Source organism: Apostichopus japonicus, chromosome 16, assembly GCF_037975245.1.
Source record: "Apostichopus japonicus isolate 1M-3 chromosome 16, ASM3797524v1, whole genome shotgun sequence".
In the NCBI taxonomy this organism is placed as follows: Eukaryota; Metazoa; Echinodermata; class Holothuroidea; order Aspidochirotida; family Stichopodidae; genus Apostichopus; species Apostichopus japonicus.
The window spans coordinates 341,797-367,786 of NC_092576.1; the positions used below are offsets into that span (position 1 = coordinate 341,797).

At 38.3% G+C, this 25,990-nt stretch overlaps 2 protein-coding genes across 3 annotated transcripts in view; one reads left to right on the forward strand and one right to left on the reverse strand.

Moving 5' to 3' along the window:
• Positions 1–25,901, reverse strand: LOC139983344 (alpha-N-acetylneuraminate alpha-2,8-sialyltransferase ST8SIA3-like). 2 transcript variants are annotated; one of them, XM_071996870.1, is made up of 3 exons: positions 25,559–25,901; positions 3,110–3,667; positions 1–1,880 (listed from the first exon to the last, which is right to left on the reverse strand). In XM_071996870.1, the coding sequence occupies exons 1-3, from the start codon at positions 25,717–25,719 to the stop codon at positions 1,598–1,600; spliced, it is 1,002 nt and encodes a 333-aa protein (XP_071852971.1). In that variant the 5' UTR covers positions 25,720–25,901; the 3' UTR covers positions 1–1,597. The 2 variants fall into 2 exon arrangements, with proteins under 2 accessions (XP_071852971.1, XP_071852970.1); XM_071996869.1 differs by having other exon boundaries at positions 12–1,880; positions 3,053–3,667.
• The window catches only part of LOC139983340 (alpha-2,8-sialyltransferase 8B-like), a 217,621-nt gene that overhangs the window by 120,591 nt on the left and 71,040 nt on the right, over positions 1–25,990 (forward strand). The gene's annotated exons all lie outside the window — the stretch shown is intronic.

Consider the following 25,990-nt stretch of genomic DNA (forward strand, 5'->3'; position numbering starts at 1 on the left):
GGCCCAAAAAGTGTATATCTCTAACCGACTATGTATGTAGTAAAAAAGACAGATGAAGGAATTGCAAAGGGGTTCCGTAGAAGTGTGCCTCGGCATTTATTAACTCAATTACACGTGTTTTCACAGATATATATCGATATAAAACTTATGTCCACCAAATGTTAACTTTTAACAAATGTCGCCCAAAGGTAGGATTTAGTGGTATATATATATATATATATATATATATATATATATATATATATATATATATATATATATATATATATATATATATAAATATATATATATATAATTTAAAACGTAATGATAAGAAAAATGCAGAACAGTGAAAAACTTCCAGCCTCCACCGGGATTCGAACCCGGGTCCCCCGCTTTGGACGCGGACACCCTAACCACTACGTTATGGACGCTGATTGTATGTCCAGAGGTTCGAAACCTGTATCGAACAATACTAGTTCTGTTTTTGGTGACATATTTGCCTTACTCTAGAGATCAAACATGGTGCTAACCAACTCGATGATCTTGAAAGAGATACTTTGAACAGAATTTGTTAAATGAAATGGAGGTAAACGACAAAGGCAAATGAGTATTGATAACTGAAATTGTAGTGAGTTGGACAACCCAGTTCAGTGAAAAAACTTCCAGCCTCCACCGGGATTCGAACCCGGGCCTCCTATTGTAAGTTTTAGCGGATAGTTTCAAATTGTAGTAGTGTAATAGACTGTAAATTTGTGCAAAATCTTATTTTTGGAATTATTTAAACAATTATAACAAGAATTAAAAACAATTGTTTTAAGTAAACTGTAAGTTGTTCACAAGTAAATGTCTTCCATAATTAAATATTATTTTAGATAAATGTCACACTTAGTTGTCAGATATTTCCACGTGAATAACCAGTTTAGGGAGAAAAACCCAGTACTTTTTTCTGAGTATTTTTTTTCCTCTTCTAAAATACCAGCGAAGTTAAACACCCTATGTCAATTCACCTCGCTGAGGGTTACTATCCAAAGCAAGTAGCCACAAAGTTTCATCCATATTTTTTGGCAAAATTTGGCATTTTCAGTAAAATTCGTACACTGTATATAGCATAGTAACATAATTAATATTATATCTGCTGTGGCCTCTTTGTGTACGAGAGTGACCTTTATGTTAACAATCCATAATGTCTGATCGTCTTCTACAACACATACAATTATACTTTGAAGAAGTTTGTTTATTATTTGCTGGGAAATTCTGAGAACGTTTCGTGCCTTAGTGTTGCTACTGTAAGGACAATTATTTCGAGCACTTTCGTTGTCGATGACAATTCCATGGAATGAACCTGTTATCTACCGGTTTAACTGTGGGTTAGTCCATACATATATTTCTGATATATCTGATATATTATATCAATACACACGATTTTTGTGTACTTTTATATTATCATCCTAAACTTGTATTCCTTTCTGGCGTTCCATAGACTTCTGCTCAACATCGATCTGCAGCCCAATCTCCAATAGTTAAATCATCTGTCATATTCTGACAGATTCAGTTTAAACAATAATCGTTGAATCGTTGTCCTCGTTCGTGTATACACCTCGACTAAATTCTGGACTCATCCAGTGACATTTGCAGCGGCTGTCACACAAGGATCATACACAAGCCGAAGTAGACCTCTTTTGTGCATATCTTTCAGCATTTTATGTTCTCTGTCAAAATTATGTGCCCTGGTGTGGAAATTAGTCAGGTTTGGCTGGTAGTAATGATGCAGTACCGGCCTGCCATGCGGGTCTTTCTCGTAGGGATAGAAACCGTAGAGAGTAATGTTCACACAGAGTGACTCAGCGACAGCTAAGATGTCTATACCAGAGGATGGGTAACCTCGAAATTTCCATTCCCTATAATGAAGTGCAATAAAATATAAAATAAATAAAAAAGGTATAGTATAAAAGAAAGAAAACGAACTTGGTTGTAATACTTCACTTTGCAATTAAGCTTGGATATATATTAAAAGTACGTACCTTCATTGGAAAATAATACATGACAAAGTGGTCAGGGCGCGTTTATCCAACCATCCTACCACCCCCCCCCCCACTCACTCGCCCACCAGCACCCCTCTATCGAGCTCACACAAAACTTCACAAGTATTTATTTTCACGACTTTGATTTAAACCTGATTAAGATTCTAATAATGCCGCAGAATGCACCATTTGACCTCAAAAGTATTCATTTTTGTACGGGATACCCCATCACGCTATGCGTGGGGGTCACCTTCATTGACACAGGGCTTTCCTTTATCAACTCCTGGGTAAACCCTCTAAGTGGAATCAATTAAGTGCCATTTAAGAGAGGAAAAAAACATGATATCGATTAGTAGGCCGCGTATAAACGTGTAGCCTTAGAATAACGGACGGGCCCAGCCGACGTGAAAATATTTCTAGATCGTATATCTTTTAGTCTTAAAACGGAACACGACAGACGACAAGCTATTCGCTATCTCTCTATAACAAATAAAATAAATGCAAAACGGAAAAACGTGAAAATACTATGCCAAATAAAGCATTAATAATCATAACTTATAACGGACTGCACACACACGTACACGCGCATAGGTATAAAGGGCAAAAGTGTTTTGTTCTCACATAAATACACCGATGTATATAGAAGAACAGATAGATGTTACACTTATTTTAGCACAGTGGTCCTTGCGAGCAAGGATTTTAGGCACACGACCAAGGAGTTTCCGAGAGGACTAAACCAATAACACCAGACCCCATCCCTCAGAATCAGTGCTCGAAATGCATGTTAGCTTGCTTAAAGACTAGTTAAGTCAGTAAGCTCCGAAAGCCGTATATAAATAGTTGTTTCGATTTCTAGAAAATTCTCACTATCCTCAATTCTTTTTCGCCACCCATTTTGTTTTCAGTTTTTTAGAAAACACCATATGCATATATATATATATATATATATATATATATATATATATATATATATATATATATATATATATATATATATATATATATATATATATATATATATATATATATATATATATGTTTATACTGACTTGGATTTAACGGCTTCAGTAACGTGCACCATACTGTAAGCAAGTTTCGGACGTAACTCATTCTCGGCAAAGAAGGTTGCAATCTTTTGTAGCCTGGTTGCGGAGTTATGTGCTTCGGTACTCTTAGCAAACCAGATAGTACTGTCGTTCAAGTGTCTCGTGATATATTTCATCATCGCATTGAGGCCATCGACGCCCGATTTCTTATCGACGAGGGTATTATACATGTTCGTCAATGTCGCATCGTTGATCATCATAACCGAAGTCTTGTTGCCGACATCTTGTTCGTAACTTTCCAATCCGGCAAAGTTCGCTCTAATCACCAAATCGTTGGCGTCTATCTCTTGCCCGCATCGGCTCTGAAGGATAATGCCTCCGTTCCCAATAATTGCACATTTTCTAACTTTTCTCAAGGTCCGATAAACCGGATCAATTTCATCTAAGGAACAGAAAGGTCGTCTCTGAAATTTCCCATTTGTGACATCTCTTACAAGAGAAGATACGTTCATTTGACGGATCATCGGAGAAAACTGTTGTCTAAATTTCATTAGGTCCGGAGAAACATTTTGATAAACTAAAATCACGGAATTCGGCTCAAAGCAAGACTCTTGATTTCTGTGAAGAAAGGGAAAGGATAATGACAATTTACAACCATTATTACCAAACATTGTCAATCATGTCGTGTACGAATCCACAGTGTTTCAAATTTTACTATTTACTGACCAACGTTTTGCAGATCCCTGGGTGGCATTCAAACTGGTTTCCTAAGTGATCCCAAATTTCACCTTCATCACCTTGACGACTCTCCAATGGTCAAATTGTCTACAAGGAAGAGGCATGCCTCTTTCACAAAGGAATGTGGGTGCTTAATGACAAAATGGTGTTACACTTTGCAACTTTCAAAGGTTTTAAGCGATGCTTTGTAAAGACCTGTAAACAGCCTACGATGAAACGCAGAACATGGCAAGATATATGTTTTACATGTGTGCAGATCTGTATAATTATTATTTTAAAGTACGTTCATATATAATTGAACAAGTTGTTGTATTTTGAGATGAATAACTAAAGTAGTGACTCCAGTGGTTCTATATATTGTATTCAGATTATCGGATATGATCGAACATAGTAATGAGCAAGTTGTGGTTTTGAGTAACTATAATAGTGACTCCAATGGTACTATTTACTACATTCAGATTAACTGATGATCGTACATATAGTATTAAGCAAGTTGTTGTGTGTTGAGTAACTATAAGAGTGACTCCAGTGGTTTTATATATTACATTCAGATTATCGGATATGATCGCACATAGTATTGAGCAACGTGTTGTATGTTGAGAAACTATAAAAGTGACTCCAATGGTTATAATTGCATTCAGATTATCGGATATGATCGAACATAGTAATGAGCAAGTTGTTGGTTTGAGTAACTAGTAACTCCAATGGTACTATTTACTACATTCAGATTAACTGATGATCGTACATATAGTATTAAGCAAGTTGTTGTGTGTTGAGTAACTATAAGAGTGACTCCAGTGGTTCTATATACTGCATTCAGATTATCGGATATGATCGCACATAGTATTGAGCAACGTGTTGTATGTTGAGAAACTATAAAAGTGACTCCAATGGTTATAATTGCATTCAGATTATCGGATATGATCGAACATAGTAATGAGCAAGTTGTTGTTTTGAGTAACAAGTAACTCCAATGGTACTATTTACTACATTCAGATTATCTGATATGATCGTACATATAGTATTAAGCAAGTTGTTGTGTGTTGAATAACTATAAGAGTGACTCCAGTGGTTCTATATACTACATTCAGATTATCGGATATGATCGCACATAGTATTGAGCAACGTGTTGTATGTTGAGAAACTATAAAAGTGACTCCAATGGTTATAATTGCATTCAGATTATCGGATATGATCGAACATAGTAATGAGCAAGTTGTTGGTTTGAGTAACTAGTAACTCCAATGGTACTATTTACTACATTCAGATTATCTGATATGATCGTACATATAGTATTAAGCAAGTTGTTGTGTGTTGAGTAACTATAAGAGTGACTCCAGTGGTTCTATATATTGCAGTCGGATTAAAGGATTTCATCATAAATAATTGAGTATGTTGTAGTATGATAGCAACGTGACATCATGTTCGTCAATATTCGGGCGCACATTTTGAGAGAAAGATGACTATTAAGATAAATGTTGTAAAAAAGCTGCGAGAATGGGGTCTCGAGAAGTTTATTGAAACTTTTGAAGGTAAAATATAGTGAGTTCAAATAAACTGCACCACTTATGATCCATGTTTTAATCGTGTTGCTTATATTCTCATGCCTAATTCAGCAACGCTATCACGTTTTGTGTCCAGCTGTCAGACGAATATAGTCTAGGCCTACCCACAGGCGTTCAAAATGATAGTTAGCCTATAGGTAGGCCTATATACTATAGGCTCGTGTAAGATTTCAAAATGAATGACAACTTACAAGTAATGTCTTGCAGACTTTCATACATATACTGATATGTTTATGTTATACCCTGAGTTTACCAACAACAAGGCCCGTAGCCAGCGTGGATCACGGGGGGGGGGGCGTGCCCCCGTGCAAGGGTCCGTGCCCCCCCTTGTAAAATATTGGTAAGAAAAAAGATTGCATGAAATTAAACGAATAAAATTGTAAAATGTTGTTGTTTACATGAATTGCAATTTGTTTTTTAGTTTGAAAATTTAATTTCGAAGAGTATAGTTTGCAGCCTCCCTTTCCATCCGCCCTGATCCCCACCTGCCCCTTCCCACCCACTATAGTATTTCTATGCTAAAACTGCAAACTCTCAATAGAAGTCCTGTATAGGCTACTGTAATTTTCACCAGGTTCTTCATACATGTAATGTATACAAATAATACGCGCGTTTCTACACCCCTTCACAATACAATGGAAAAGTTGCACAGTGATCATACACTCCGGGCACATTGTTGTAAAGTTGTTATAGTTGGAGCTTTGCATAACTAACTACAATATGAATCGCTTCCTTGTCAGGGGAAAATCTTCAGCCCCTACTTCTTCCTCTGTATGCCCATCAGATCTGGGCAAAGATTTGCCAGAAAGACCAATTTTAGCGTCATATCAGCCTACAAAATTTGGGGCAAGGCACAGATCATTCAATAAGGGGTGGTATGATCAACAGGGGCGTATCCATGATTTTCTAACCCGTGGGCGCAAAGTAGGCCTACTATCTTAGCGGAGCGCCACCATCTTGGCGATGTCTTAGCGTTTTTCTTCTGCCCCCTCCTTTTCTCCCTTTCTAGTTTTTCTCTTTTTCTTTTCCCTTCCTTCCTCTCCTTCCTCCTCTTTTTCCGCTTTCTTCTCTTTTCTTTTTCTCTCCTCTTTTTCTTACCCGGGGGGGGGGGGGGCGCACGCCCCAACGCCTCCTCCTGGATACGCGCCTGAGAGTGTATGTTCAGCTGGCATTCACCAGCCAGCCATGTAGATGATGAAGGGTGCTAGTAGTCCCAATGTTGTGATATTGAGCCTTATGTTGTGGGCGAAGGTCATATATTCGTTTGAGATCACCAGGGGTCAAATTGTGGAAACCATTGTTTATCACAATATTTTAACAAGGACAGATGTCATATTTAGTATTTTGATGTATCACATTTCGTACAAGAAGCCAGTTGTTGAGGTCAATGGTCATTTCAGGACAGCCTGTGTCATTGTGAATTATTGTTTGTCACATCACACTGCTTTTCACTGTATTACTATAATATCAAAATGACATCTAATGATCGCCTTTTTATCTTTGTAACCATAACTTTGAAACAGCTTTGAACAATGAAAGGGGGGATTGCGCGAGACCGAAGGTCCGCGAGACCGAAATTTAAAAAAGGTCCGCGAGACCGAAATTGAACAAAATGTCCGCGAGACCGAAATTAAAAAAAGGTCCGCGAGACCGAAATTACAAAAAGGTTCGCGAGACCGAAATTGAAAAGAGGTCCGCGAGACCGAAATTAAATAAAGGTCCGCGAGACCGAAATTAAAAAAAAGGTCCGCAAGACCGAAACTACAAAGAGGTCCGCGAGACCGAAACTATTACTAGGCCCCACGACATCGACGTAGCCAGAAATTTAAAGCGGGCACATTTTGAGATTGATATGGGGGGGGGGGGGGGGTTCTGAAGAGATTTTTTGGAACAATGGAAGGTCCTTAGATGCGATCACTGTTTTGCCAATTTCTTGAAGAAAAAAATGCCTGTCACATTGCTGAAAACCAGAAGCATTTTTGTGTGTTTGTGCTATAAAATGAACAAATGTTCGGAAGTTAAATTATTTTAAAATTTATTATGAGGAAATTGTGACAACTGTTACGGGCTACAGGCTAAAAGTTGACCCCTAATTACCTTCGGTCTCGCGGAACTTCGGTCTCGCGGACTTTTCTTTAATTTCGGACTCGCGGACCTTTTTGTAATTTCGGTCTTGCCGACCTTCGGTCTCGCGGACCTTTTTAATTTCGGTCGCGGTCCTTTTTAATTTCGGTCGCGCGGACCATTTTTTTCATTTCGGTCTCGCGGACCTTTCTTTAATTTCGGTCTCGCGGAGCTTTTTGTAATTTCTGTCTCTCTGACCTTCGGTCTCGCGGACCTTTTGTTATTTCGGTCTCGCGGACCTTCGGTCTCGCGGACCTTCGGTCTCGTGGACTGTATGGCTAAATGTGTAAGACTGCATTGACTCCTTACATAAGTGCTCACTCTGGACACTCAGAGTAAACTTCAGAAATAAGAGATATACCAAATTGGAATTGGTCTAAAGTCCGAGTGCAGAAAACTGGACTCGAGTACTATAAACGTGTATATTACACATTTCTTTGTGGGTATGTACTGTACGGGTGGGATCTACATTAAATACGTGTTTGTTGCCACATTGTTCAGTTCAGTAGTGTTGTTATTGTTGGTTGTGTAGGGCAATCAATCTTGTAAAGCAAAGACACATCCCTACTTGGAAGTGTTTCCTTGATTAACGGTAAACTGTAACCGTATAGGTGCCTTTTTGTTTTTTAAATTATGTGATGCAACTTACCAGGTAGAAACAATTAAACACAAGAACACTGCGATACAAAAAATTTGAACACATTGTTAGTAACAGATGATGAAGCCACAAATGAAAGTATGAATTCATGTATAAGAATTCAAAATAACAACAATTTTGGAAGCTAGGAAAGTTTTAAAGAAAATGGTTACACATCTCTAAAAGAGTAATGGCGTTCCGTTATAACAATTCCTCTTTCATATAAACACTTAATAGACATGCCGTTGTACCTGCAACTTTAAACCAGGGAGTTGAAAAAAATATTCATCTGTTTGCACAAATCATAGATATAACCCTCAGTGTCAACGTGTAAATTGTGTAAACAAGAGTACAACGACACAGGATTCGGGATTTGAGCAGGTTTCCAGTGACGTGTTTTCGTACTTTTTGGAATAATATCTTTCTTTCTTTTTTTTTTTTTAAAAATCAACTTCTTCCAATCCTTTATATAGGTGATTGAATTTGTTTCAAAACAAATAAATGATAACAATCAACCGCAAAGTAGAAGGTTAAAAACACTCCCCGGCGTTACAAAGAAGTTTCATGCTGAAAGCAGTCAATGATGCGTTTCCAAATTTCCTGTGATTTTGTTTGGCTAATAGTCCCTACCATTGTCTGCAAGAATTTTTGCATTTGTCGTGCTCAAAAAACACAACGCATTTTGTTTAAATAACTTATTTATATAGCTAGCGCATTATATATACCGACGGTCTCAATGCAACTAAGTTTAACGTTGCTGTCCCGTGTAGAGATAGCAAAGTTTGAAGTATAGGCTCTCATATGTGTGCACTCTCAAATATCACGTGTATGGTTGGCCACATTGGGCAAAATTCAGAAATTATGACATATCAGGCAGGACTTTTTTATGTCTACATAAAATTGATTTGATGTGGACATTAATGCTGGCATATATTAAAATAATGCTGGCACCGTACCGTACCGTACCAGCTGCGTACTGACAATGCAGTTGGCACCTTCCTCTTTCAATCTGTTTCAATCTGTGTGAATATTAATGTACATTTAAAGAGTTGTGTCTGTATTGCATGTATGGGCTACCACATTATGTCAAAATATTCTTGCTATGAGTTGCACTTCTCTGTATATAGTAAGTACACCTTGTAATGGGTTTCAGTGCAAGCACATGAATTTATTTGTAATCTAAGATAATACATATAATATTAATGTCCCCACGCTTCCATAGGCATGAGTTGTATAATTTGCATTTATGATTTTCAATATGCACATTATAAACCTATCACTATAGGATATCCGTTGCGCACAAGCCAATGTTTTTGTCATGGGTCATTATAACTAAGTATTGTGCGTTCCTGTAGAGGTAATTTAAAGTGCATGTTTTCATGGAGGAACGTGGGGACGCAAGTTTTTTTTCTGAGCGGACGCAAACAATTTTTAAGATGTTGTATCCCGGCGCTGGCGCAACTCTTAAAATCCCGGTTACAATACTGAGAATAATACTTGGTAGTGATATAAGATTTTTCTATTTGTACAGCTTTCTGCTGATTTCTCAAGTCTTGCTAATGTAAACCTGTGAAACTACATTCTTTTCATTTCTTGATCAACTTTTGGACAGAATGTTAGACAAGTTTACTAAGAAAAAGCTAAGGTTTCAATGCACACAAAATGCAAGCAAGGTGCAGAATGTTCAGGTTGGTTGTGCATGATAAATTAATGGTAGTTTATCATTTCAATTTGTATATGGTGGCATCCAATAAATATATGTTTGAACAAGAGTGGATAGAGGGTGTGGGTCGAACTTCTTTTTCATAGCAGGCGCGTATCCAGGATTTTCAAACCCGGGGGGCGCGAATTACTATCTAAGCGGAGCGCCACCATCGGTTGGCGCACAGCGTACAAGAAAATTTCTTATTTTGATACCCCCCAGATCACCGGAAACGGCACTTATCGGGCTTGAAAAGACCAACCAGATGTACACTTTTTGCCTGAGAACCAAGTATTTCCTAATAGTTTTTTTTCCATCCATAACCTTTTTGAAGATTGTCAACCCGGCACACATCATGTTCGACCTGATCGCATCTCCTGTGGGTCTTTGCTGTTGTAGGTGATTCTACGTCGCGGCCCACAATACCCGTCAGCCCCACTTTTCAAGGTTTTAAGCCCCATATTTGTTCAGAATTTGAAAATTCACATTTCTCGTGAATAAACTCACTTCAAAACATACCCATAATGTTGTACAAAATTTCATCTATGGACAACCAATATAGAAAAACTTCCTTGAACCCCTAACAGACCGGTCAAAATTGCACGAGTAGAGGGAAGTGTGATGCAGAATGTTGGTCAGAAATGTTCGAAACTTCAGACACAGTTCATTTATTGGTGAACAAATATTAAAACCTCTTATAACGGCTATTATAAAACTTGGTTGAAGGAAATGAAAAAATAGCAGATATTTCCGAAACCGAACACTACACACATAGGCGTAGGAGGCGCGGCGGCAGTGGCGGAGCTAGGAGTATTGGTCAGGAGGGGCGAGAATGGTCTGAAGGGGCGCTTTCGATACTATCTAAGCGGAGCGCCACCACTGGTTGGCGCGTAGCGCACAGACAATTTTTGAGTAAAGATACTCCCTAGATCGCCGGAAATGACCCTTTCAGGGCCTGGCTAATTTGCAGATAAACGAAGAATAAGGTGTCATCGCCAAATTACACCAACAAAATGTGACAAATGTCAATAAGTAGATGAGAGCGCAATAAAAAAGTCAATAAACTAGAATAAGTAAAACGTGGTAAAGAGCTGAAAAAGGCGCCAGCAGTCCATTTGAGTCCGTCAGGGGGGCATCCGCCCCCATGACCGTATGGACGCTCCGCCACTGCGCGGCGGGGGTGCAGCCCTTAATTCGCCATTACTAATGTAAAAGAGAGTTTTGACATAATTGGACCTCCATGCTTATTATACATCTACATGAGACATGTCGTTGTTTACATTAGCATCCCGCGGTATACTGCGCAATTTTAACGGAACGTACGGTACATGATGGCATGCGATGTAATAACCGATGCTTGCTTATATGATATTGACATTAACACGTTGAGCGCGCGCGAAAATTTTTGGTTATTTCTTCAGGCAAGTCGGACAGTTTTGAGGCTTTTCATCCTGGAACGCCATTTTCATGCTCACTGATATGATGTGATATCTGCTGTTTGCGTTACAAATTCAAACAGGCGCGTAGCGAGGAATTTGTCAAGGGAGGGGCGAAGCCTGCAGGCAAATTATCTAAGCCTAGCTCCACCATAGGTTGGCGCGAAGCGTACAAGAAAATTTTGGCCGAAAATGCCTCCCAGATCGCTGGAAATGGCACTACCCAGGACCATTTGTTAGCGCGAAGCGTACAAGCAAATTTTGGCCAAAAATGTCTCCCAGATCGCTGGAAATGACACTTCCCAGGCCTTGTAAGTTGCATCTAAGCACTTTCAATTTTGAAATTACTAAGCGATATCATTTAAAAAATGCTGAAAGGGGGGGGGCGGTCGCCCCCATCCCAAAAATCGTCATGCTCCCGGACGACGCTGTCGAGTTCGAGACCAGCCACAGTTGGTTTCATAGCACAATTCTACACACGCGTTATGATAGACCATATATAGTATATATATAGATCATTAGTGAGAGAGGAAAATGGAAACGCCAAAAAATGGAGTTGTCGGTGTAAGGGGTAGGGTGAGTCACACATTTACGAAATCATTGATCCGTCACTGGCTACCCTTCAGCGCTGTAATGATGTCACTGTTCCTCTTTCTCTTCCCGGTGTCTTCGCGTTTTTCTTTTACTCCCTCTTTTTCTCCTTTTTCTCTCTTTCTTCATTTTCTTTTCCCTTCCTTCCTCTCCCCCTCCTCTTTTTCCCCCTTTTTTCCTTTTTTCTTCTCTTTTTTTTCTCTCCTCTTTTTCTTACCCGGGGGGCGCGCCCCCAACGCCCCCCCCTGGATACGCACCTGCATAGCACACATAAATTCAAAAGAAACATGTCCTAGCTGTGTTAGATCTAGTTATAGTTTCAGTTTCCGTTCCTTCATTCCAGTATAAATAGCATAAAATACAATTATGTTTAATAAGAGAGAATAAAACGTATGATAGATAAATTCCAGAAAAGCGATTAAAGGCAAATTAAGAGTTAGTAAAAAAAGCAACAGTTTTCAAAGTGTTAGTCAATTGAAAATAATAAGGAAATATCAATAAACATATATTAAATCAAGTCATTTAAGATACCATTTTGAATAAAAAAAGATGCTCTGCATAGAAATGAATTTGTGATAATTTTAACCCAATATTATGTTGGTGCTATTGCACGATGTTATAGAAGTATGATGCTTTCATCGGTTTGAGTGCATGTCTATGTATGTATGTGTGCGTGTGTATGTGTGTGTAAGGGTATTTGTGTGAACTCTCGCGTACTCTTACTTCTAGTCCGCGTGCGTTTAAGAATAATCCTTCTTTCGGGGTTTCTGCAATCCCGCTTGCGTTCTTGATAAATGTAATGTGAACGGTCGCGGACTTATGGTGACCTGAGATTTCCGACTAAGTTATAATATTCGCTCTATCCGGTTATAATATTGCGGGTTTGTTTTTTAACGTGCAGTAGACGTGAGGTATACCTACGTTGTGTTTGTTCAAATGTCAGGCCGGGCCTTTCTTAACAGAAACACTACCTAACGACGCTATACGTAAATACACATTTTTATTTTTCTTCGCACCGATTCGACCAACACTGCATAAAAGTCACCGTTAAGTTCGTAAGACTAGAACAAACTGAATGACAGTCCACTTAAATCTAACAAACAAATAATGAATGGTTATGAGTGCAATAGTGCAATATTTCATGAGTTGAAAGATGGAATGTTCCATTCAACGAGGCGCAGCCGAGTTGAATGGAACAAATTACATCTTTCAACGAATGGAAACTATTCATTATTTGTTTTATACAACATATTATATTAAGATGGGTAAAATGCACTCATGCAACAGATTGTTTTGAACAGACAGGTTTCTATGCCCTCTTACCATTGAAAAAAGTGCTACCAAAAAGTATAGCCCACGGTTCTATTTCATAGAGTGGAATAGAGCGGATTTTGCATGCAATCAACGAGCAATTGACCAATCAAATGACCAGAATACAATTAGGTGTTGTATAATAAACTATAATTCATTGTACGCCAAACTCACAGGTTTTTGAAGAGGCCAAAAAAACGGTAATTTATGATTACTTCGAAACGGATGATTTTGGACTCGGTTGCTACGGCGGTTACTAAAAGGCTAGAACCCTTACGTATGGCCTAGCATATAATGACGTAACATTAGCCTACGCATATACCTTCCTAGGTGTTAACCTCAAATACGACATCAGCATTAAAACAGTGACTAGCAAGATCGTTCGCTCATCCATTTGAAATGTTTGTAAGAAATTTGAATCTGGGTTAACATGTAATGAATATAGTAAAACGGATTGGTTTGAAATTTGAATACATATATACTGTTCAGGCGCGTATCCAGGATTTTCTAACCCGGGGGGCGCGAATTACTATCTAAGCGGAGCGCCACCATCAGTTGGCGCGGAGCGTACAAGAAAATTTCTGGTTTTGATACCCCCAGATCACCGGAAATGGCACTTCTCGGGCTTGAAAATGAGCAACCAGATGTACACTTTTGCCTGAGAACCAAGTATTTCCCAAAAGTTTTTTCCATCCATAACCTTTTTGAAGATTGTCACCAGTCACACATCATGTTCGACCTGATTGCATGTCCTGTGGATCAGTGCTTTTTGTAGGTGATTCTACGTCGCGGCCCACAATACCCGTAAGCCCCACTTTTCAAGGTTTTAAGCCCATTATTTGTTCAGAATTTGAAAATTCACAAATTTTCGTGAATAAATTCACTTCAAAACATACCCATAATGTTGCACAAAATTTCATCTATGGACAACCAACACAGGAACACTTCAACCCCTAACAGACCGGTCAAAATTGCATGGAGGGAATAATGATGAAGAATGGTGGTCAGGGAATTTTCGAAAATTCAGACACAGTTAATTTATTGGTGTACAAATATTAAAACCTCTTATAACGGCTACTATAAAACTTTGGTGAAGGAAATGAAACAAATACCAAATATTTCCGAAACCGAACACTACACATATCTACAGTTGGAGGCTGTTCATCCCGGAGCGCCATTTTCATGCTCACTGATATGATGTGATATCTGCTGTTTGCTTTAAAAATTCGAATAGTTGAAATTAAGTAACTATTATCTGTTTATTGTGTAATGCTCCACGCGGGTGTAACGATTAGCCTGGCGGTCTCCTGGCCCAAAGGGGCCCCTATCAGGAGGTCTAAGCAAGGGCGTCCTCAGAAATGTTTACCATGTTTGTGATTTTCCAGGGGGAGTGGGCAAGTGCCCCCTATACTGTATGGAGTATAATGGAGACTATACTGTACAAATACAGTAATCAAACCTTAGCATAAACCTTATTCCGGCTGAAACTTTGTCTCCATCTAAGCCTAATTTCCCGTGCTTTTTTACTTACCAGATACACCGAAGGTATCTTTATTCTTACCTTTTATATTATATTTATATGCAAGCCCTGCCTTCTTTTTCAAGTGAACGCAGTTTCAAGTCTGTTGCATGGGTGGTGGGTTATTGTTTTAGAATTTTCAAAAAATCATATGTCCCGATGTTGTTCTCAGTACAACATTGGCTGGAATTGGGTTTTAAATAATATACTTCATTTTCGATTATAATAATAAATAACATAACTAGCTCGACACAGACATGAATACCCAATGAGCCCATGATCATGATGTACGTATTCCGTATCACGTGAAAATATGTATATTGTCTTGTTCAGCTAGTCTTTGCATGAGTTTTTCTTTCCCAGTGAAACGGGCCTCCCTATCCAAAGAGGTATACCCTTTTTCTGTGCATCAGTATAGCGGGGCCCTCTTTTGGCCGGGGCCACCTGGTTAGCACGGTCTGAGCCCATAGGAGTTACGCTACTTTGCCCCACATTCTTTTCATTTCGAAAGACGCAGTTTCAAGTTCATTACACACTGAAGGCTTCGGTTCTTTATCTGCCTTCAGTTAAGGGAAGATCTTGGGATTTTCATCCCTATCGCTAGATATTGCTAGATATCCCATACAGTACAGTGCCTTGGGATTTCTTGGATTTTTCGGGGCCTGATCTTGGGAAATTGCAAAGTCGGAAGTGGTCACACTCTATGTAGGTCAGTGCACGACCTCTAGACGTCACTAATATACCCGATCACTTGTTATCGATGAAGTGGTGTGTTGCCGGACTTTGTCAATGTCTTGGTACTACGGGCGAAGGTCATTAAGTTTCGTAACTCATCGGGAAGCGATTAGAGGGGGGGGGGCGTATGTTTGTGGGCGCGCGTTTTTATACAGATGGGAACAATCTCAAGAAGTGATGGGTTCGTCATGTTCCCTGACGACTCGGTCAAGTTCGAGAACAGCCACAGTTGGTTTCATAGCACAATTGTACAATTTAAGGCGTCCATACACACACACACTCGTTATCATATATAGTACCGGTATATATATATATATATATATATATATATATATATATATATATATATATATATATATATATATATATATATATATATATATATATATATATATATATATATCTAGAGGAAAAATGGAAACGTCAAAAATGGAGTTGGTCGGTGTAAGGGGAAGGGTGAGGCGCACACCCCCTCCGTAATCCTCGATTCGTCACTGGCTACCCTAGTATATAATAGTGATCAGTGCTGTAATTATGACTGTTCCGCTTCTCTTCCCGGTATCTTAGCGTTTATCTTCTACTCCCTCTTTTCTCCTTTTTCTCTGTTTCTTCTTTTTCTTTTCCCTTCCTTCCTTTCCTTCCTCCTCTTTTTTCTCCCTCTTTTTTCCTTTTTTTCTTATCTTTTTTTCTCTCCTCTTTTTCTTACCCGGGGAGCGCGCGCCCCCAACGCCCCCTGGATACGCGCCTGATCAATACCCATGGATAGAGTATTCAATCTCAACGGACCGGGTTTTTTGTCATGCCTGTAGAAACTTTGCACCAATTAGATCATTAAAAGACAGAACATTCACCGTACAAGGATTTAATCAGTGGAAATCTGCAATGGAGAAGGGGTAGGGTTTCGTTAAGCACAATGGGTCAGAGGCTCACACTCAGGCTATGAACTTGTGGAGAGAAAGATATATCCGAAGTAATCAGGGAAGTGGGGTTCATCAGCAACTTTGTGATGGAAAACTGGAGAAAAATAGGTACTATCATTGCAGTATCTTTGATGTAATTAAATTTCTTGCCATGAATGAAATGGCATTTCGGGGAAATAACGAAACTGTGGGGGAATTGCAAAAGCCGGACGATTTCTTACTCGGGGAAAAGTTTAAGCAGCTGTTGTTGTTCACAGCAGAAAAGGATCAAAAGCTAAAAGCGATGACAATTCCAGAAAATGCTAAATATTCTTCCCCAGGTATCCCCGGATCTCCTGCGGGCGAAATCCTCAAAATTTCCGACTTTTCACCTTGATCTTCCGAATTTTCTTCGAAATTTGTGTTCCAGAGGGGGCAAGACATCCACATTTTCCAATTTTTCTTCGAATTGTGAAGAAAAATGGGCCAAATTGGTAAATGTTACCCCCGATTTTCCGATTTGAAAAAAAAATCGCCAGGGGGGGGCGAATTGCCCCTGTCCCCCCTTTCCTACGCCCCTGCTTATATCATCATTTATAATGATAAATAAAGTATGCATCGGACCTCTTAAACTTATGTATTACTCTTATTTAAATATAAAATCGTAGGTCCTACAGAAATGTTTCATGAGGCACTCACTATAGAAAAGGTCCGTAGGGTCAAGTTCTACGAGGCTTGTACTGTCCCTCAAAGCCCTTATGCCAAAATCATCACTTTTTTTTGGTTTCCCATCTTTGCAATTAACCTTTTGTAAAATTGATGCCTGGCTGCCCTGACGAAAATCAGCTGCAAAATGAATTGCAAGTTGCGAAGCCCTACGTTCTTGGTAAGTATACAAGGAAGTGAAGACACCTTTGAATTCTGCGAAGGTTACATCAGCACTGAAAATATTACGTCCCGTAAAAGATGCTTTCCCTCTTGTGTACAAGGTCTACTGCTGTGGACAAACGTTTGGAGCTTTATCTGCTATGTGCGAGAACAGCTTCTCGTGCCTAACGCGTTTGCTGTCTTCCAGCCGTCGCTCAATGCATCACCAACGCCTGAAAAACTTAGTTCTTCTCTCATTCGAGGACATTACCAACAACCTTAGGCCAGAACAGTTCCTTCAGAAATTTAAACTGAGGCAAGACGGTTGGCAGTGTGAATCTGATAACTGAGACCAATAGTTTGAGTGTTTTTCATTTTATATAGACTGTAATACAGGGAGGGTTCTTCAAGATCCCATCGTGTCTGACAGTTTGATTACATTAACAAGTCATTTTACACCCAAGTAATTGTTTAACTGAATCATGCATATTCTGATTGCATCTCATATGCATACATTGCATGTCTTTTTTATCTATACGCATTTTTTTCCGAGATAAATATTTACTTTAGGAAGTGTCAACGATTAATTTTTGGCCAGGCTTGTGACAGTACAATAAAAAGTACAGTAGTACATGATGTTTGGTGATATAAATACAAGAGCGATCGTTGCACGTGTATCTGTAACTGCATGATATTATATGCGAATCGTTCTCGAACACAATAATGCGTTATATTTATTTTCTCATAAAATTATTTGTGCCCCCCCCCCTTGATACTATGGTGCCCCTCCGTGTAAAAAATCCTGGCTACGGGCCTGCCAACAACAAGGTTCTTAGATGGTTAGTCAACAAAATAGGTACTACCATGATAATTTTATGTATAAAAGTATGTGAGTCTGACGTTTCGATTCTAGCAGGATCTTTTTTCAGAGGCCGAATGACAAGTATTATGCATCAATATTTCATTTGACAATAGTTTTAATTGAATAGCAGACAGTTTATATGAAGAACCAACAGCTAATACCTAAAACCCATATCTCAGTTGCAAATAGGCCTGTTGTTAACTTTTATGAGCTTTACCATGAAAAATGGACTGGTATTTGCTCATCATTCTCAATCCGGATTTTTGAGCCACATTTTCACTAGTAAATTTAATGCAGCTAATTAGGCTAGTTTTTGAACTTGGTTGATGTACTTAATACTTTCAGCATTTATGCTTCACTCATCCTATATGCTGTCATTTTACCTATGCTAGACAAGTTGTAACAGTAATGATGGGCATGCAGGACACGCAATTCATGTACCATGATCGTGATAATGTGTGTGTATGTTGGTTATTTTACATTTATTGGAACTGTGTAAATCGTATACATGCCTGTAACCTGGTGTAAAATTATGGTTTTCTTTCTCATTTTTACCCAGTGGCAAGTTCTACTGCAACCAACAATTTAACATTGTCATGTGAATGTGTGTTACTATGGCAAGATATGTAAATTGTTTCTTATCAGAAAATAAATTTCTTCAAATTCGATATCGATTTTCTAATGTAGGTTCTTATACTATAAACTAGTATCTTCTATATATTGTCCTTATCTTGTTAAATTGTTTAGTTTAGAGACCCAAGGATCAGCAAGCCTTATAGTAGCTTATTTGAGACCCTATCCGTGTTAGATCGTGGATGAACACCGGCTTATTTCAAGCATTATCTTGATGATAAGTGTTCAGAGGATAACGAGGCAGGGGTGTGGATTCGCTCCCATTCCTGCTCCCGGGACCGCCATTTAACGTCCCCATTACGAGAGTGTGTACCCCAGCATATAACCACTTTCTCCAAAACTGAGGTAGGCAAAAGGCACTTCCATTCGACTGACATCACTGCAGTGCAGCCATGACCAACGAACTTGTTTCGAAACCAAGTGAAGAATAGAAACAAACCCCTTTTCCCAAAATACCAAATCCACGGAAGACTCTGCACATCATGCCACTGATGTTTTTGAATTAGTCAAGATAAAACATTGTTGGAAGTGGTGTGGTTGATCTCCCAAATAATCATGGCTCCTTTATTCCCTTATTTAATATTGCTCTCATATTTGATAATAAACTGATCAAGTATGAAGAGTACATATTCATCACAGAGGCACTTAACAGATACGGTACTGATCACATTGATCAAGATTGCCGTTTTCAACATTTTGATCTGGCATCCGCATCAAATATTGAGTGCCCCTCTGAGCAGTGGTCCTTTCATATTTATCAGTTTATTATGAAATATGACAAGGTAGTTTATCATCCACGTCCATATAAAGGGCAGATTTCCCTCATCAGGTTTATCTATAGCTTATGTAAAAATTATCATGATTTTATGTTTCTTTAATGGTTATGTAATAACATGTACTGATTTAAAAGTATCATTCGTTTCCAATATAACCTTCAAAATTCAGCAAGCCTCATCCGTGCATATACAATTGCACAGAAAAATATATGTTCATCATCAAAGGTCACCCCCCCCCCCACGCTGGCTGTGGGCCTTTGTATCCACACACAGAGACAGTCGCCTACATCATATTCACTAACTGAGAAGACAGCTTTTCAAACTAACGGACTTTGATATCATTGTTTTAGAAGGAAACCATAAATAAAGTTAAACTGGAGGAACTTCAGCAGGTTTCTATCGTACAAGCACCCGAAGTTGGTTGAAACAACTCATTGGAGGAAACACGCATTACACGATTAACGCCTTTAGCGAAGACCCATAGTTAATCCATATAGCTACTGCGGATTACGGGTATTTAAGCAACACGTCTTTTTGGTTGCAACAATGTTCAACGATTTTCCATTGGAAGTTTAAGTTTGTTTTACAGTGCACGTAGGCTAACACATTCATATAGCATATAGTTTCATTTTCGTACTTTAATTGTTCAGTACAAGTGTTTGCATTGTGAAGACTAATAATTAATATTTTAACGTCATGTGTTAACGTTAATCATCACTTTGCACACCTGTATCATATACTGTAAGTCGATTTTTTTTGACGACGAACTTTGTTTTTGGAGGAAATGTATATACAAAATATTTACCTATGTGAAAATGTGTTTTCAATTAGGTTTTAATAAAGAAAACTCCCGTAAAAGAATCAGCTGAATTGCAATAAATGTATCATTACCTCATGTTGTTGGAAAAGTAACACCAATTTTACAAAAAATATATCCAATGGAACTTAATGAGAAATAATTATACATTATTTATTAGAATATGTAACTTAGACTATGATTAGACTGTCAGTTGAATAGCTTGCTCCATTGTTGAGATTTATTGAGTTTATTATCATTATGTGCGGTGGTTAGGTGGGTAGGTAAAACAAATACGATTCATTCACTGACCCCCTATGCCAGGAATTGATTTTGATTATCTTTAATCCTATTATATTTAAAAAGTTTACATATAAATTTATTAAATAATCCCCCCCCCCCCCCAAAAAAAATAATAATAATAATTAAATCAAAATAACGCTGGTAAGGTGGAATTGGCTTTTCGCCAAATATAAACAGGGACTAAAATAGTAGATTTGGTCCAAATTATACACTGACTGTGGAACAACAAAACACGTCTATAAAATAAAGACAATTTCGATGTCGATGTGTAGTTTGTCCATGGCACGATACGTTATAATACAATGTAATTATTATCTAAATAAATTAAACTGAACGAATGCTACGATTTTTTATTTTATTTTCATTTTATTTTATTAAAGCAAGAGGCTGTCAAGATGGGAGCAAGTTAGGAGGTATAGCTATTTTTTCCCCTGCTCTGTGCAGAAGATAAACTAGACTGCACGGGATTCAATACTTAAAGCAAAATATGGACAATAAAATTGCCACACAAATGCAAACATGTATAGCAGTTTTTATTGTTACAGTGGTGTGTTTTGCGCGCGCGTGTGTGCGGATACATGTATGTGTGTGTACAGGACAATATAATTTTTTTTTTTTTATGGGAAGCAAATTTCATCAACCTCAAAATTGCTTTAACAAATCTGAACCGTTAATTTATTCCCTGCTTAAATCTCGCATTTGTTATCTCCTTTTCAGGGCAGCCAAGCTCATCCACGCGAGAATCTCGCGGAACAATACAGGGCATCGTGCGTTTAGCGAGAGCTCCCAAAACGTTTATCTGGGAGTCTGGCTAGCTAGCACCTGTGCATTGTCTGCTAAGCCCCCAATCAATGTTGCGAGTGCTCGCGAGGGTTCAACCATCAAATGATAGGAAATATTTTGGATAATACTATTTTAACATAAAATACACCAAAAACTACTATTGGTAGTATGTATTCAAAAATAAGCTATTTGGGGACCTAATTTGCATATTTGTATACAAAATTAGCCCAAAATTAGTAAAACTTAATCAGATATGAAATCAACAATTGTTACTCTTCCCACTGGTTCATATACAAATTATTCCTCAGAATCAATGTAAATTGAGTCCAAGGAAACTCACTTTCTGCTGAAATAAACCAGGTCACACTGCAAGGCTGAAGAGTTAACCATTTTGAAAAGTTCTTTGATATATTATCACTGTGAATCAAAACTTATGAAATTCAACTCAATAAATGATGTGCAATCTTGACATATACCCGGCGGTATTAAAGAATAAGGAATGCTTTCTTTCGAAATCAATCCATATCATTTAATCTGCATATTTTACATGTTATTATTTAGATCTGAATGTTCTCCCCTGGTAGACAACTGCATGGTTTTTTTGAAAGAAGTTTAACGGGGAGGGGAGAAAGTATAAAAACAAAATTGATCGGAGTATCGTAGATGTATGACGGGAAGGTACCGACAAAGGGGACGAATGTTTTGGTAGGGACGACCCAGGAGGCAGCAGTTTCAGATATTTGTTGATCCTCCTACGGATTTTATTTCCAGCACAAATTTAAACAAGCCAGATAGAGGAATTACTCTTAAATGATTTGTAACGTAGGTATCACTGTGAGATGTGTTATGAGTATAATATGAGCCAACTGGTGGAAGTTGAAGAACTTGCTGATGGCCCTATAATTATTTAAGTTCTTAGAAATTTGCAAGCACAAAACTTGCTGTTGAAAAAAAAGAGAAAGGTAGGATTGGGGTAGTTCAGTACCCGTGGCTCTAGTATAAATTATAACCCAAAGTGTGTGTGAATATGTGGTTGGGGAGAGGGTATTCAAAATTTTACCCCGACTGACTTAGGAAGGGCCTGAAGCCTTAGGAAGGAACAGAGATGAATGAAGGTTTTTTTTTTTCTATGTATATATTATAAAGGAGGGGTGCTACCCTGGGCTTATTGGAGCCAAATCTCATGTAGGGGATATGGTGGCGAAAGTTTGTTTCATTTTCTGAAGTACCAGCTAGGCATACGACATGGGCGGGGGAGGGATGTATGTGAGGAGCGAAAAAAAAAACAAAACCGAAATTGGTGGAAAATAAGGCACCCCATGCACCCCATCAGGCTTGGGGCGATTACATCTGAATGTAATCGATTACGATTACTTGAGAATGTATGATTACGATTACGATTACAGCCTAAAGTTGAAGTAATCGATTACGATTACATTGTAATGTAATCGTGATTACAATCATGATTACATTGTGGTTACTTGCACAATCCTCTGCATATCTGTTTAATATAACTCTCTGCCGGGAAATAGGGCAATGAAATAGGGCAAAGGAAGGGCATTTACAGTATATACGGACAAAATTATGGAAGTATATCTACAATTCCTACCAGGCATTACACATTTATGCCTTAACACGTTTAAGATGTGTAACCCATAAGTCCAGTAAAAGATACGATTTAAATAAGGGGTTAATCCGGGTGTTAATGCTATCGCTGGATGCACTCGGGCTCCGCTACGCTCCGCCCTCGTGCATCGCTTGCATTATCCCCCGATCGTGCATTAATCCTGTGAGTAACACACGCTAGACTGTTGATTAACCCCGTTCATTCATACACTACCATTTGTGTGGGGGAAAATCATAAAACAAAACATTTTTGGTTACATATAACCAAAGATTTATTAAAGTGATGCCCCGTAATTTTACCGTGCGTTACTTACAGGATTAACCACGGTCAGCTGACCTGAATGGACCAATAGGATTTAGGAATCTTTACTAAGTATGAATGAATAAGGGGTTAACCAACGGTCTAGCGTGCGTTACTCACAGGATTAATGCACGATCGGGGGATAATGCAAGCGATGCACGAGGGCGGAGCCCGAGTGCATCCAGCGATAGCATTAACACCCGGAGTGCATTAATCATGTGAGTAACGCACGCTAGACCGTTGATTAACCCCGTTCATTCATACACTACCATTTGTGTGGGGGAAAAATCATAAAACAAAACATTTTTGGTTACATATAACCAAAGATTTATTAAAGTGATGCCCCGTAATTTTACCGTGCGTTACTCACAGGATTAACCACGGTCAGCTGACCTGAATGGACCAATAGGATTTAGGAATCTTTACTACGTATGAATGAACAGACAATTAAACAGACAACCAGTTGTGTATGCAAAAGGATTGTGAATGCTGAGAGGCAGCATTGAACAGAATAATTCAGGTGATAAAAAATCCTTGAATATGGCGATCAAATCCCCAGTACTTCTTAGTATAAGTTTATTGTGCTAGAGAATTCTAGAAGCAGGAACACTTTTTTGGTCACACTAAAAGCCAATAGTAAGAATTAGTTTTAATCTTTTCTACTAATTTTGCCCTTCTCATTCAAATTGCACTGTAATCATAAATGTAATACGATTACGATTACTTTGCCCTTGTAATCGATTACGATTACGATAAAAAATGTAATCGATTGTAATCGATTACGATTACTGATTACGATTACCCCAAGCCTGCACCCCATTGCACGTGGCTACTTCTAAAGAATTTTCCAATTCCACTAACACACAGGTTCATTAATATGGACAATCCGGAAACCAGATGTAGGTGTCAAGGTTTCTGGTTTTAAAAAGTACAGTCCAGTAAAGTAGGCCCATAGGTCTTGCACAAACGTTTTACATATTTTGCCGCCCATCTATACATTCACAATGGGAGACCGTTTTCATGGCCCTCAAGGACATATCTACAATGTATTACACTCTGTGGATGAGAGGGGCCATTCCGTGCCAAATCAGATGGCTGATTTTGCTGGACTCTCTCCAAATGTTACCACCTTTATTGCATTAAAATTTCAGTTGCACTGTTTCAAAATTGGCCGAATTATCATGTTTTAAAATTCCGCAATTTGTCGCCACCGTGGCATTTTTTTGATTTTTTGAGGTAAGATATTTCAGTAATTGAACATCATTCTGCCTATAGACTCTATAATAACAAATTATTAAAAAAAAAATTAGAGCAGAATTGTCTTGTGGAGTTAGGTAAACTCAAAAAGGCTAAATTATTCAGTTTGGTATTTGTGTATACTATTCATAGTGATAAATTCCTCCTAATCCATTGCTTCAGTGTACATGATTGATTTTTATAGGTTACTATATATGTCCAGGTTAAACAATACAAAATACTGATTACAATGCTCTCCCGTGGTATCTGATACTGAAAGTTGTGCAGCTGTAGTCTAAAGTTGCTATTTGACTCTGTACATATATATTAATGGACATTCATTTTTAGTGAAGTCTTTGAATTTAAGGGAATTAAACAAGAAGCAGTCAGTACATTTCAAATATAAATATTTATTTATAATAACTCAAACGCGTCACGTTGAAAAAATCTGATTATTTTTCTAGAACTCAGAATTCCAAAAAAAACTAGAATTCAGGGGGCATTTTGTCTTATTTGTAAATGATAAATCCGCAATAGTTGAAATTTTTAGCCCAAAACAAAAGCAAATTTTTATTGCGTGTTTTGCTATGGCAAGTGTCTTTGAGCTTGAGTATTGTACTTAAGGGTCAATCAAGTCAATACTGTGCAGATTTCAATGTCATAGACGCCTATTCACGAAATAATGTTAAAATCAAGCCCAATACACTAGTAAGCTAAACACACACTACAGTATCTAATTTAGCCAAGGCCAAGACCTAGGCTAGTTTATATCATGTCTCTTTATCTCACATGATTCATCATCTTACGACTATAATCTAACGTAGGTAAAATCTAACTGAGCAGGCCTAGGCCAGGCTATAGTCTAAATTTACGACAATACAGTAACGTAGCCTTGTACTGTACACATTACATATTATTCAACGTGGCTCTGCATTAACATAGGATAGGCTACCCTAGCCGTTAATGCCTTATTGTAGACTTTAGCTACCGTTTGCAGCACAGTACACTCCTAAACTAACGTTGAACTTCAACGACCAATTGGGCCTAGCGTTAAGTTTGGATGACTTACCGGTCACAAATTTTCTCGCATAATTTCTCAACATCGTAGGCTACGGGAATTTGCACATCTTTTATGTACTTTCCACTTGATATTGACTCCAAGTAAGCTAGTGATATAAAGACAAGTGCTATAAAGCAAAGCGTAATGAACACCCTTACAAACTTAGACATTCTATAGCAAGGTAATTCATTTAAAAATCGTGTAGACTACGGTATCACGCTCGCTAGCTAAAGCCTAGATAGTGCGATAGAGTTGTTACTATGTTCGATCTCGCTGCACATGACATACACAATGATGCGTGAATCTTCTACTATACTGCAACGATGACCACACTGGAGTTATGTATTATACATGTTAGTGTTATTTCCATAGAGCTAGCTGGATACATACTGCAAACAACTGTAAATGTAACTGTAAATTTTCTTTGTGTAAATTAGATGG

What these genes read in the sequence shown, in the direction of transcription:
- LOC139983344 (XM_071996869.1), bottom strand. Translation starts at nt 25,719, where the DNA reads ATGTCTAAGTTTGTAAGGGTGTTCATTACGCTTTGCTTTATAGCACTT. An exon ending in TGCGAGAAAATTTGTGACCG is followed by an intron (nt 3,668 to 25,558) that starts GTAAGTCATCCA and finishes CTTTCTTCACAG; the next exon opens with AAATCAAGAGTCTTGCTTTG. An exon ending in ACTGAAGCCGTTAAATCCAA is followed by an intron (nt 1,881 to 3,052) that starts GTCAGTATAAAC and finishes ACTTCATTATAG; the next exon opens with GGAATGGAAATTTCGAGGTT.